The following is a 13362-nucleotide window of genomic DNA, read 5'->3' as shown; positions in this document are numbered from 1 at the left end:
AGGAACTGGCTGTGTGCCTTTGGGCAAAGCTCTTCATCTCTCTAGTCTCCCCTTGGGGATAACAGTATTCCTTGCTCAAAGACAGGGGATAGCTAGATCTTCTCATGACCTCTTCCAGGGCTGAGATTAGAGGTTGTGTGATCCCTCGAATTCTTCCTCCACTTCCGCCGGCTCCGCATCACAGACCTATGCTGGAAAGGAGGACCAGTCCCTTGTGTGCCTGTGCCCCCTGGGCTTTCTATGGAGAGCAGACAGCACGGAGGGCTGGGGCGAGCATGAAGGGCAGAAGTCTGATAGTCTGACCTACCAGGGCTGGAGAATCCCCGGCCCACCTTGGCCCTGGTGCCCGGGAGGTCCTGAGGAAGTGAACAAACCAGGCGAGACAGTGAATTCTGCTTGGGATCCTCCAAGCCCAGCCAGCCCTCGCAGCCTTCCTGCAGCCACACTGTGGGGCTGGCAGGGCTGCTCCAGGCAGGAACTGAAGAATCCACTCCCAGTCTGGTTTGGCCAGGCTACAGCCAGCCCTTGCTGGCAGAGTTCTGAACGTGCAAAACCCTCTGCCCACCCACCCAAGCCCCTCTTCCCTGACTCTGCTCCCCAGGCAGCCACAGCTGGCTGAGGCCTCCATGAAACAGACGTTGTAGCTCTGAAACAGCTCATCGTTCGATAGAGAAACTCGAGACTTGTTGGTTGACATCTTTAAAGAGTTGTAAGTACCACCACCAGGAATGCCACGGGGAAAAGGTGTGATCCACCTCGAGTTTCCTGGGATGTTCATTTCTCAGGACAGCGCACGGGAAGCCACCACCAGGCCAGCCGGAAGCTAGATGGTGTTACTTCCGCCCTGTTTTTCAGGCAGAAAAGTTATAAGAGGGGGGTAAAATGCACCCCCTAGCTAGTGCATCCAGGCCCAAGACCCTGTACTTGAGGCAAGCTGCAGAACTTCTGAGAGAGGGCAGACCCATTCCTGGAGCCTGCAGAGCTGCAAGTGAGACGCTCTGAGGAGGCTGATCTCCCCAAAATAGACTTGTTTTTTTCACAACTTTTCATAAGGCATTGGCATCTCTTACAGCATGAAAAAAAAAAATAGCCTGAACTGTTAACAAATAAAGATTATAAAAAGCCCCAACTGTTCCCCGTGGGTTTCCATGTGGCTGTAGTGTTTGGGGAAGGGAGGAGGCTGGGAGAGAGGGCAGGGGAAGTGTGTGTCCAGAAGCCCCCAGTCGCCTCTCTTCTGACCCAATTTTCTTCCTCGGTAGAGCTCACGGGGATAATACTTGATGCTGGGGATAGGAAAGTTTTCTGCTGTCCCTCAGAAGTAGTCCACTGTGAGAGTGTGTTATTATTTACTGCTTCCAGATAAAGGACTGCATGGCTCAGAACAGAGCATCTTAGAAACATAATCACATAGTGATGAGGCTGGGTTAAATTTGGCTGCCCTACTCAGAAGGACAGGGTTTGTTTAGTAAACACTAAGAAGGCTCAGTGTTCTTGTCAAGGTCAGCCTAGCCTGAACTTGGACCCTCCCCTTGGCTTTGCTGCATGTCAGCAGCCAGACATGTGTTTAAGGTTGGAGCTGCTCTTGACTCAGGTTAAGGGTAGTGCAGGGCAATCCAGGAAGGGACCTGGTCTTCCCCTGCGCCCTGAGTTCCCTGTGGAGCCACTCCACATCCTTTGCCCCTGGCCATGGCACCTTCTTGGTGCTTGGACTCCAACAACACAAGAAACAGAAAGTGTGAAAGGCATTGGAGTGGAGGCTGGAGCCCAGTTCCTGTGCCCTTGGGACTCTCAGTGAAATCAAGTGTTGATCTGGAAGATCAACTCTGGCCTGGCCTTTTTGTAACCAGAGGAAGAGAATCCCCTGAGGTCCCCAGAGCTCTGTGTCCCCACAAAGTCTGGGATCTGTCAAAGACCCACTCCATCCACCTTTACAGACCCCTTTTCTGCTTCTTTCCCTCTTCCTCTCCTTTCCCCTCTTCTCCCTATCCTCTCCTCTCCTTCCCCCACCTCCTGGCAGAGATTTTTATAAAAATATACACATGTGGCTCTGGCTTGGTCAAAGAGGAGGAGGGCAGCCAGCCAGTGCAGAGACAGGACCCCTAATGGCCATTAGTCAACCCTGGATGGTTCTGGAGCAGGTGGCCAGGGAATGCTGGCTAGAAGGTTCCTGAAGTGGTGACAGTGATAACAGACCAGCTGGGCAGCTGCATTTTCTCTGGTCTTCTCTGGACCCGAAAGCCCTCTCTCAGGCTCCAACCAACCAGAGTTAGCAGCCATCTACCCCAGGAAGCTGCACCCCCATGCAGGGTGGTGGTTGAGAAGGGGCTCAATGGCAGAGAAGGGGGAAGGGCAGCGTGGAGTGTCCAGTGTGACCTGTCCCAGCCAGAGCATTGCTCTGCAGGGTGTGGTCATTCCCAGCTTACTGGACCCCCAGGGCAAGACGTAGAGTGAGGAGGAGAGAAGGGAGGCAGACCAGGCTGCAGTGGGGCTAATGTGGGCACATAGAGGGTAAAAGAGGGTGCTCAGAGTTGGAAGCTTCCCAGAGAACAAGTTAGCCCATTAGACAGCCTTTGGCACAGGCCACGGGGCAGAGTGGCAGGCACAGGGGGGTGCTGCTACGTGGCCCCTTGGAACCACAGTCCAGGGCACTTCAAAGGCCACTGAGCCCACGCCTCAACTTAGTCTGGTAGTCCGGGGCTTACCACGTACTCTGGGAAGTTCACGCCTGGTCTACCTACCTTTCTTCCTCCTAGGGGATGCCCACTGAAAGCTCTCAGAGAGCCTGAGTTGTGGGTGGAATCCTAGAGCTGGAGGCAACCCCGAGAGGAGACCCTTGCATCGCCATCTCCACATCCTGACGGGGACGCCCTGGGCGGCAGAGTGACTTCAGCAGACCTAGGGTTCCAACCTCCCCAACCACCATTTTATACATGCAGAACTGAGGACCGGGGAGCCCTGGTATTGGGAGGCACCAGTCAGAGCCCTGACAATCCTCTGCCTCCCCGGGGCCCCTGCGGTGGCCATGTTGCAGACAGAGGTAGCGTGGACCACTAACAGCCCTGCCCAGGCTGAAGGCATGGGGCCTGTCCATGCAACTCAAGTCACATCCCCTGTCCTGGGCCTCTGGGAAAAATGAGACTCGTTTGCTCATTTGTTCATTTAGCCTTTCTTCCAATTATCACGTGCATGTCAAGCACCTGCTACTACTAGACACTGATAGAGATTGTGAGGATTATAAAATAACAATGATACCATCAAGGAGCTTAAGTTTAATAAATAATAATAATATATAATTAATGATTACATTATTATTATTATTAATTGAGAGTTTATTACATGTCCAGTATTGGGCTACATGTACTACTTTCTTTAAACTTCAAAACAATCCTGTAAGGAGGTACTATTATCATCCCCACTTGGCAGATGAGGAGATTGAAGCTTCAAGAAGTGATGTGACTTGTCAGGGCTGCAAAGAGGCCAGCACGGAGTGAGGACTCCCCTCTGGCAGGTGGCTCAGAGCATCTCTGACGGCACAGCCCCTGAGCCCTTTCCAACCTCATGCCCTGATTTTAGAGCGTTAACATGTTAATTCACTTTAAAACAACTCTCTTTCTCTTACAGATGAGAAAACGGAGGCCCAGCTCAGAAAAGTCACCCGGGGAGTTTGTAGCCAGGCCAAGCGGTGGCCCCTGCACCACTGGTTCTTCCATCTCCAGGTTTCCGTTTCCCCCTGTGTGAGACTACATGGGTCTGTGGAAGGATGCCCCCCAGTTTTGAAATCCTGACTGTGTGATGTTATCATTTGATGTTTTTAGGGAAGCAGAAAGCTGAGAAGCAGGAATGGACTAGCTGAAACTTGCTTCAAAGTCCTCTTCCAGCCCATACTTACCTCCAGCTTGCCCCATAGGCAGTCAAGAATGTGGAAATGTTTTCATGCCTCAAAACAGGAGCTTTTAACTCAGCTGATGGGATATATCCATCTATCTTCCTATAACCCTGTATTTGCATGCATATAGGTATATGTATATGTGTGTAATCTCCAGCACAGGAACTGACAGGTTTTAGCAGCTGGAGATAAGGAAATATGCCCCAGAGGCCTAGAGGTCTGGTAACAAAAAGACCTAAAATTACTGCAACTTAGAGCCTGAGGCCTGGGTTAACTGTAAACATGATCCGCTGTACCCTTAAACAGTGACTTCACACAGCCCCTTCCAATTAAGCTGTGCTCACCTCCACCGTCGCCAAGGCCCATGGCTGCCCACCTGGGAGCCTCAGCCATTTGCTGAGTTATCCCAGCCCATCAGGGACACGCACCCTGGGGTGCCAAGAAGCTTTGGTCTCAGCCTGGTCCCTAAAACGAAAAAGCCCCTCAGCTGTTCCTTTGCAAGGAAGTGACAGCAGACTGGCTTAGGATCTCTGCTGCCCTGGAAGGAATCCCTAGAGCAAGGCTGAGAATTTTTGGCCCAGTGTGACTAGTAAAAGGAATCAAATTGGGTGGATGGCAGGTGGGTAGGAGATGTGAAAAAGTAGGGTCAGTTTCTTTTGGGGGAAATGGATCCTACTGCCTGAAAAATCTGGGCGCTCCTGGAGTGGGGAGGGACCATTAAGGGGCCCCACAGGGCCCAGGTGGGAAGGAAAGGCTAGACTCAGGGTAGCTGGCAGAGCAGAGGCATCTCTGGCATCGGCAGCGGCCCTTCAGGTTGGGGAGGCGCAGAAGACAGAGTGCGCAGGAGGGCCGCGGTAGCCCAGCATCTCAGGCTGGCAGTGTGCTCCATCCTGGCCATTGGCTACTCTGATTGATAAGGATGAAATGGGCTGTTGGGGTCTCCCCTTCCCTCCTGGCTAGGTTCACAAGGAGAGAGTGGGATCCAGTCCAGCCGCTGGCGCTGGCACCTGTAGACACTCTCCCCACTTCCTGCCCAGAGACTGGCTCCCTCGGGTTGCTGGGCCACAGTCCAGGGGGCTACTGCACCTTGATAAGGAAGACATCTGATTCCTAACCCCTTGCCCCTCGTCTTGCCTTCACGCCTCCCTCCATCCCAGAAATCATTCTGAGAACTGCACATTTTACTGAGTGCTGGGAGTAACCAGGTGAGGACCAGCCAGGGCTCGGGCGGAGCTCCTCTCTCTTCTCCAGGCACAGAGGAAGGGCCCAGGTGGCCTCGGGACAGGTGGGACATGAGTGGTGGACTTACCTGCTGCCTCTCCTCTGGGGCCTGGCTGGCTTGTCACCATTCCCTGTCCAGAAGCAGTGTCCTGGGCCGGGTCAGTGGGAGGGAATGCGTGAGGAAACAACCACAGGGATTTTAAGGGCTGGGATCCAAAAGCTAGCCTATGGGGAGCCAGGTGAGGAACATGGTTACTGTATCCAGGGGTGGAACCAGTAGGCAGGCCTCGTGGTCAGTTCCCACCCCATCCAGGGTCCTGCTGAGCTCAGAGATAAGCTACCTGGGCAGCAGTCCCTTATCCCACCTATGGGCAGGTGAGCATTCCCCGTGCCTCTGCCCAGCCCCTGACCCCCCAGGGCCCTGCTTTGGTCTGCCCTCAGGCTCTCATTCTGACTTCTATCCTGGTCTCTCCTCCTCCCTGGTGACTCATGTGAATCAGGCTTTGGAATTTCACTCACTGGCTTTTTCTGACGCATATCCTGGGAGACTGGCCCAGAGCCAAGGAACAGCGCTGTTGTTTTCACCCCACCGGTGATTAATTTTTAATTTTGGCTCCCTGAGCTAAAGGCTCTATAGAGTTGTGGAGGGGCCAGCCAGGCTGGAGAAACCAGGTGGGAGGTGTTGGGGTGGGAGGCAGTGCTGCTGGACAGGAAGGCTTCCTTTCTGCTTCTGCTCACCTGCACAGGTGGAAAACAAACAGCAGGAAAGCTGTTTGCTTGTAGTGGTCAGACACACCCGGCTGGCCAGCCAGGAAACTCAAGAAGATGATGCAGAGACCATCAGAACCTAGCCTGACCCCTGTGCTTCTTGGAGTGGATTTCTGGATCTCAGCTGAACATTTTGTGAGTCTTAATGGTTAGATAACGCCTAACTTTAAATGCTAGGGACAACAGCCTGGTTACTCGCTTGAGGGCGCTTCTGTATCACTCCCAGCAGCTCGAACTTTGTTACTTCCCCATTTTGAATGTTATGTGAGGGGCTGGCCGTGGCTGGGACTGTGGAGAGTAAAAGGGAAGGTTGTCATGACAGTGCATTGGGCTGGGCATTGAAGGCCTGGATTCATTTCCAGGTCTGCCATCACCCCAACTTCTTCCCATTAAGTATTTCATCGGGGAAAATGGAGAGGATCCCCATGGTCCTGACGGCACTCACCTCCCGAGGGTCTCCGGTGTGTGCAGCAATAGCTTGCAGTGGCCCCTCTGCTTTGTGCATCTCCCTTACTTCCACTCTTCCAGAAGGCAATTGCTTTTCCCATCCCCTCACCAGACTGCCCCTGACCCCCTATCTCCCCTAGCTGCCCAGGATTCCAGGGCTCAGAGTCCTACCCTGTCTCTTCCAGCAGTTCTGTGGAGAAGTAAAGGACTGTCAGTCCAATAGGCTGACCCCTGGGATGCAGGGCCAGGGGAGTTCCTCAGTGTACTCAGGAAACAAACCCTCACCTGGTTATCTGAAGAGGATGCCCGGAGGTCCAGCCGGTACCCTACTCTCTGGAAGAGTAGGTCTGTAGGGAGCATTAGAGAAGCGTGATGTCGGCATTCATCCCACCCTCTCCCTCTCAGCTGCCCTTGGGGGACCACCTTCATTTGGGAAGATGTAGAGGAGTAAATGTGTGACACAACATTATGGCCGGTTGGTGACATCACGAGGTGTGGGTTTGGTAAAAGAATTTACTAGAGATTAAGTATAAGAATAGAAAAGAGTTTATTAGGGGTACACTGTCATAGACAACAGTGGGCCACACAGGCGAGGGGTGACTGTGTGAGCACTGAGGGCCAGTTATTGGGGTCTTTTATCAGGTAGAGCCACAAGGTGCCTGATCAGCTTATGTGCAAGGCTCTGATTGGTTGTAGATGAGGTAAGAGTTTTAGGGTCCATATGAGTGGTGGGGTTTGCCTCTGCTAAGGTGGGCTGAAACAAGCCAACCTGAGCTATTGTGAGATGATTACCTAGGACTATTAGTTTGTTAGGGCAAACATGCCTAGTAAAGAATGTACTTTATCTGCTGAGGGATCACAGGCAGACATCTGACAGCCTAGGAATGGGGGTCATCAGACTCTGAAGGACATCAGTTGGCCCAACAGTAAAGAGTGGGTATACGGGAATGGGTCTGTGCCTCCAGCCACACACCAAAGATTACAATCAGGAATTTTTTTTTTCAGATTCGAAGCACGTTTAATGAGACAACAATACATTATGACCAGATAGGTTTAAGAGTTTGAAATGCTCAGTCAACACTGAGTTCATAGCTAAGGTGTTCCACCTCTGTAGCTGTTGACAATTTAAAATAACGTAATACATAGTATATTAAAATATTACATGTGTCCAAATTCTAAAACATAGTAAGGGCCCAAACAATTGTGAATCCCTTTCTCAATTTAAAAAGTGTAACGCAACCAATACACTATATGGTCGAAGCTACAAATGTGTGGCTTCCCCATTCCCACCTCCCACCTCCAACAGAGCAACTTCTAACTCGAATTTTGTATTTGTCATTTCCTTGATGATTTAAAATTTTGTATATCCTATTGTGTGGGCATCCCTTAATCATGCACTGTCCAGATTTGCTTGTTTGGAAGCTTTGAGATGTGGTGTTACACTGCATGTACCTCATCTTGTTGGACTCGTGTTTTTCTCAGCTTTGCTTAACTAAGGTACAGCCACACTGATGTGTGTAGCTGGGTTCCTTCATTCTTCCTGAACTGTCATTTCCAGCATGTTATTCTGCTGTCCAGGGTTTTGCTACTATGAAAACTTGCTTCTTTGAATATTCTTGCACTTGTCTTCAGGGGCACACATTCAAGCATCTCTCATTGGATAGATACCTAGAATTGGAATTGCTGGCTTTTACTGTATGCTCATGCTGAACTTGACAAATCACACCCAAGTGTTTTCTCCAGTGGCTGTAACCCCAGCAATGTAGAGTTCTTGATGCCCCACGTTCTCATTTCCACTTGCCTTTTTATTTTTTTAAGTTTTTATTTGTTTTTTGGTTGGGGGGAGGTAACTAGGTTTCTCATTATTTATTTACTTATTTATTTTTAGAGGACATACTGGGGATTGAACCCAGGACCTCACGCATGCTAAGCACATGCTCCACCACTGAGCTATACCCTCCCCCCTCCACTTGCCTTTTCGAACTTAAACTTTGGCCCTCCAGTTCTGTATATGATGGTATCTCAGTGGAATAGCCTGTGTTTCTCTGAGTACTAACAAGGTGGAGTGGTTATCTTCATATGTTTTGGTACATTTGCGTTTCTTCTTCTATGAGGTGCCCATTCATGTCCTTTGCCCATTTTTTGGACACCATCATTTTCTAATCATCAGTGATTGGTATGGATTATTTATATATTCTGAAACTAATATTTTGAATTACATGAAAAAATTATATATTATGAAATATGATATATTTTAATATAGAAAAATATTTCTAACTTTTTCAGCTGTATGTGTGACAAATATTTTCTCCAGGAGTGTGGCTTGATCTATGACTCTCTTTATGTTGGCTTTTGCTGAACATGAATTCTCAATTACATCACAGTTGAATGAAGTTAATCAAGTTTTCTTTCGCGGCTAATATGTTATGTCTTGATTAAGGAACCCATCCCTATCCTAAGGTAGTAAATATAGCTTTCTATATTTCTGTATTTCTTTCTCAAACATGTTAAGCTTCCTTTTCTGATTAGATCTCCATCTGTAATTCATTTTTATCAACTGGGTTTTTTTTTTGCTTGTTTTGCTAAGAAAAAAAAGTATTGTATCTTTAAAAATATTTCCCTGGTTCTACAATTAACCAATGCTCCTTAATACATATTAATAATTGCAGAAAACTTGGGAAATATGAAAAATTAAAAACCACTAAAACTTTCACCACCAATAGATATAGCTATAGAAAAAAACACACAGTATGACACTAGGTACATAGCATTATATTCTTTTTATATCTTATTTTTTCTGATTATACAGGTTCATAGTAGAACATTTAGAAAGTAGAAAATAAATAAAGGAGAAATAGTGTGTGTTCGCACTACTTTGAAAGTATTTGATGTACCTCCCAACATTCCAACTGGTTATTCAGAAGCAGAGTTCTTCACTGACAAGAAGATTCCAGATCATGGCCATCACTCCCACCAGTACAAACACTTTCCAGCCATATCCTTGGTCAGGAAGAGACTCATGTGCATCCCCTGGAATAAACATATTGTGGGGCAACCCTCAGCAACCCAATGCAATTTGAAATGGGCCCCCTCAAATTCCAGAAAAACAAATTGCACTCTTGAATGTTTAATAGAACCATCCAAAGTACATGCAATCAGTTATTTAAATAATAAATAAGTCATATCGCCACCAAAAACTTTTTTTAAGGTAGAAAATAAAAACATAAGTTATGATCGTCATCACCAAAACCAAGTATTTTTCCCCCACATTTTACTCATGCTTTACTATGGCCAAACTCTTAACCTCAGACTTTCAGTCCTTTTTAGCAAAACTATTTGAACTCTATTTCACTGGTTTGGTATAAAAATAGTGTCCACATTTGTGCAAACATGCTACATCTTACCTATATTCCCACTCAGGCATGTGGCAGGCAAAACTAATCAACCATGTTCCCACTATTTCTAAACTGAGACCAGAAGGTGCCTCACAACTCACAAGAAAGACTAACAATGGGTTGGAATTTGCCCAAAATCTGAAGTCTGATTTGCTAGGTAGTTCTGCCTTGGTAGATCAGAAAGGCTTGAGAATAAGAGAGCCAGCCAAAGGAGGAAGCAGTGAACGGCTGGAGGGAGCGAGTGGAGCAGAGTTCTCCCCTGGCAGGTGGAAAAGCCAAGAGACTGGGGGAGGAGCCCCGAACAGATATTGCCATCTTGCCCAGGGCCTCCCTTAGTCTGCAGGACAGAAACAGAGGTGATCGCCCCTGGCCAGGAGGCTCTGAATTTTCCTGTGCATTGGTTGGGTGGCATGGTGAGAGGACAGAGCTGAGAGCTATGGAAGGCTTCTCCTTTCCAATTCTGCTGCAGAAATGCCTGGGCAGGTCCTGGTACTTAGCCCTCCCAGTGACAGACATCACCGTTTATAGATCCCAGTGGGGACGCCTGGGGTTAGGGGGTAGGGGAGCTGGCAGAGGGGCCAGCTGCCCCTGAACGTGCAGTGGTCCAGACCTCGGGCTGCCTGGGCTGAGCAGCGTGGTGCCACTGCAGCTGGAGCTCAGCTGACGGGGCTCGGGGCCAAGCTCAGGCCCGACACGCCTCTGGAGAAGCCAGCACTTCGCTGTAAGAGCATTCTAGCTGGAGTGGGCCGACTGCTCCTTCTGCACCCCCTGGAGAGCAGGTGGAGTTGTTCAGGGGCGGGTAGGAGAAGGAAGTGTCTGCAGACGGCACCTCAGTTCTGTCCCCTTTTATCCTCCCCCCAACCCACCCCCACGCCAACCTGCACCGGCTACAGCTGTGAATTCCTGGCAGGGACCCTGTGGCTTATTCAAAGGAATCTGGTTGGCAGAAGACTGAACTCTCAAAACCAGCCTACTTGGAACAATCTCAAGGGGCCGCCCTAGTGAGGAGAGTATCTCATGACTCCACTGAAGCAGAGTGAGGGTGGGGGGAGGGAGGCCACCAGAGGCTCAGAGGCTGCCATAGCTGGAATAAGCTGGGGGGAGCTCCACCAGACCTGCCCCAAGCTCCCTTTCTTTCCCTCAGCGATACAGTTCAGTGTAGGTTTGAAAATAATTGTCACCACCACCAGAGTTAAAGAGATGTTTTTCTTTCACCAGTGGTTGAATCAACTCCATTTGAGGGAGGCAAGGAGAAAGGAAACTAAACCTGGACCTATTGACTACAGACTTGTTTAAAGTTTAAAATTAATCTATTGTTGGCCCCAGAAAATGCTTCTGCTTGAGGAATGGAAAAAACTACCTTGCAGAAACACAAAGTCCTGGAGTGATCTGATTTATATATTCGTATTGTTTAAGAAGACCACTGGCTTGACTCATAGCTTGCTTAACCTAGCTTGACCACATTGCTTGAGGGGCCCCAGTTACTTGATCTTGTTTTTGCAGTGTCTGTTCCACACAGCAGAATAGACTGGAAAGCAAGCAGGAAAAGAGCAGCCAATGGAAGGAGACAAGAAGCCACAAGGAAGATGGATAAAAGTGTCAGTGGATAGAGAGACCCCTAAATTAGGAGGTCCACCAGTGTGGGTCCTTGCCGCCAGCTGTGAAAGAACTCACAGCAGAGGCAGCGGGACAAAGTGAATGGCTGTTTTATTTCTCAAAAGAGAAGAAGGAAAGAAAGGCACATGAGCAAGGAAAAGGCGCTCGAGCAGGGCTCTGTAAGCCAAGATGGACAGTTGAGACAAGTCCAGCTGCAGCTCGGGCCATGTGGACTTTTATGGGAGGCTTCCGCCATCACATCTTTCTTCCAGGTGTGATGGAGCCGATCGCCTTATCTTCCATCTTCCTTCCTTGTGTGGGTTTTTGTCATGGCAGTTGTCAACTGGTGGTTGTGTCCCTCAGCATGCTAATACATTACAATGAATGTATAATAAGGCTCCAGGTCCACTGGAAGTCAAATCCTCCACCATCTTGGTCTCTGTTGGTTCTAACCAGTTCTTGTTTCTTCTCTTTGCAGCTGCCTCCTGAGGCTTAGATAAGAGTAATTGGTTTCTATGTGAGGGAGGGGCAGGGGTATGATCCTGGGAGCAACAGCCTTGGTAACAAAAAGGGAAGTTTCTTTTAATCAGAATGCCAACAATCTGGTGGACCCAGTGTCCCCCCAAAAAACCACCTCTGAAAATTCTGCTCAGCCATAAGCTAGAGGCAGGGGTTGCAGGGGTGGTAGCTATAATTCCTGCAGAAGAACTTGGAGATATTGTTATGTATATTCCTTGAGAAGGAACCAGGATCCTGCCCCAAGGCTGCACTGTTGTTTCTTGACAGTTCCTCTGCTGTCTCTGCACTCCCTCCCTTCCCTCCCTTTCCAGATAAGCAACTGCTTGAATCTGCCCTTTGGAACTCAGGGAAAGTCACGGAGGCGGAATGAAGTCTATTTCCTACAAACAAGAAATGGGGAACATGGGAAGATTTGTACCAGGGAGGACCCCACAGGTCCTGCTTGATATCAAAAGGAGCCAGCTGAGACCCCCCCCAAAGCAGGAGTTCTTACATCAAGCCACCTGGGATTACAGCTTCCCCACTCGAGTGTCTTTCCACTCGCGTATTTTTCCCTCTTTTCATTTTTTTGAGCAATAAAGCAGCTTTCATTCTGCCCCTTTGTCTCCACTGTGAATTCTTTCATGGCTGGAAGACAAGACCCCACTCTTTGGGGTTCTTCCCCTTTTGGGGGCTTCCGCATCTGCTAATAGTCAACACAAACAAACATCTAAGGAGCTAGTTTCGGCAGGCACTGTGCCAGGCACTGACAGTTTGCTTTTACAATAGGAAATGACGTCGAAAGGAAAAAATATATTCTGACAAGCAGACCTTTTATATCTACTGCAGTAGAATTCCAGAAAATACACTTATAAATCTCAGAGGAAAATCAGTAAGTGTTTTCAAATTGGAAAAGTTCTGAACAAATTCTTTTGCTTTAATCTCTACAAACATAACAGATCATACTCAAATGGAGCAGCTTAGAGAAACGTAGTGGTTTTTTGTTTTTTTTTTTTTTTTTTTTTTGATTGGCTACAGCTAAAAGGGACAGTTAAATATGGGAGATTTGAGCAAATTTAAAAATACTGTTTTGGGGGTCATGAATGAGGAATAATAAAATGGCCACATTTAGGCTAACAGATTGCTTATTCTTATGCTTGCCCTTAGAACAGACAACAAACCTAACCAACCGGTTGCTACTTATACAGCTCCAGGCCCATCGTTAAAACTAAAGCTATTGATCTTTCTGTTTCTACTTTATTCCAGTAATTGAAAGTAATGACCATGCTTGGACTCAGAGTCCAAGGAGAAGGGACTGTAACCTTACAAAAGAGTCTAAACTACCAAGAAAACCAGGCCTTGAATGCTTATGAGACAAAGAGATCTAGCCTCTATAGAACTGGTCACCTGGAGGCATCATGATGCAATTGTAAGTCTTCTGATGAGAAAATGATTCTGTTGATTGTTATCAAAAGATGCTTTATTGTTTGAGCTATGGCTGTATAACCACCCCACCCCATCCCCAAGGTGGGCGTCACAGTTTTGAAGGCA

General features: G+C 48.3%; 2 protein-coding genes across 2 annotated transcripts in view; one reads left to right on the top strand and one right to left on the bottom strand.

Moving 5' to 3' along the window:
• Window positions 1–5328, bottom strand: part of RHOBTB2 (Rho related BTB domain containing 2) — a 29632-nt gene extending 24304 nt beyond the window's left edge. The window contains exon 1 of the mRNA XM_031442215.2: window positions 5196–5328. Coding sequence (XP_031298075.1) covers window positions 5196–5235 — 40 coding nt within the window. The 5' untranslated portion in view covers window positions 5236–5328. The remainder of the gene's footprint in view (window positions 1–5195) is intronic.
• A 46-nt stretch (window positions 5329–5374) lies between these two features.
• Window positions 5375–13362, top strand: part of PEBP4 (phosphatidylethanolamine binding protein 4) — a 228230-nt gene continuing 220242 nt past the window's right edge. Inside the window, exons 1-2 of the mRNA XM_031442216.2 lie at window positions 5375–5482; window positions 5854–6010. Coding sequence (XP_031298076.1) covers window positions 5933–6010 — 78 coding nt within the window. The 5' untranslated portion in view covers window positions 5375–5482; window positions 5854–5932. The remainder of the gene's footprint in view (window positions 5483–5853; window positions 6011–13362) is intronic.

The sequence above is a fragment of the Camelus dromedarius genome, chromosome 36 (genome assembly GCF_036321535.1).
Source record: "Camelus dromedarius isolate mCamDro1 chromosome 36, mCamDro1.pat, whole genome shotgun sequence".
In the NCBI taxonomy this organism is placed as follows: Eukaryota; Metazoa; Chordata; class Mammalia; order Artiodactyla; family Camelidae; genus Camelus; species Camelus dromedarius.
This window is presented reverse-complemented; position numbering and strand designations above follow the sequence as displayed.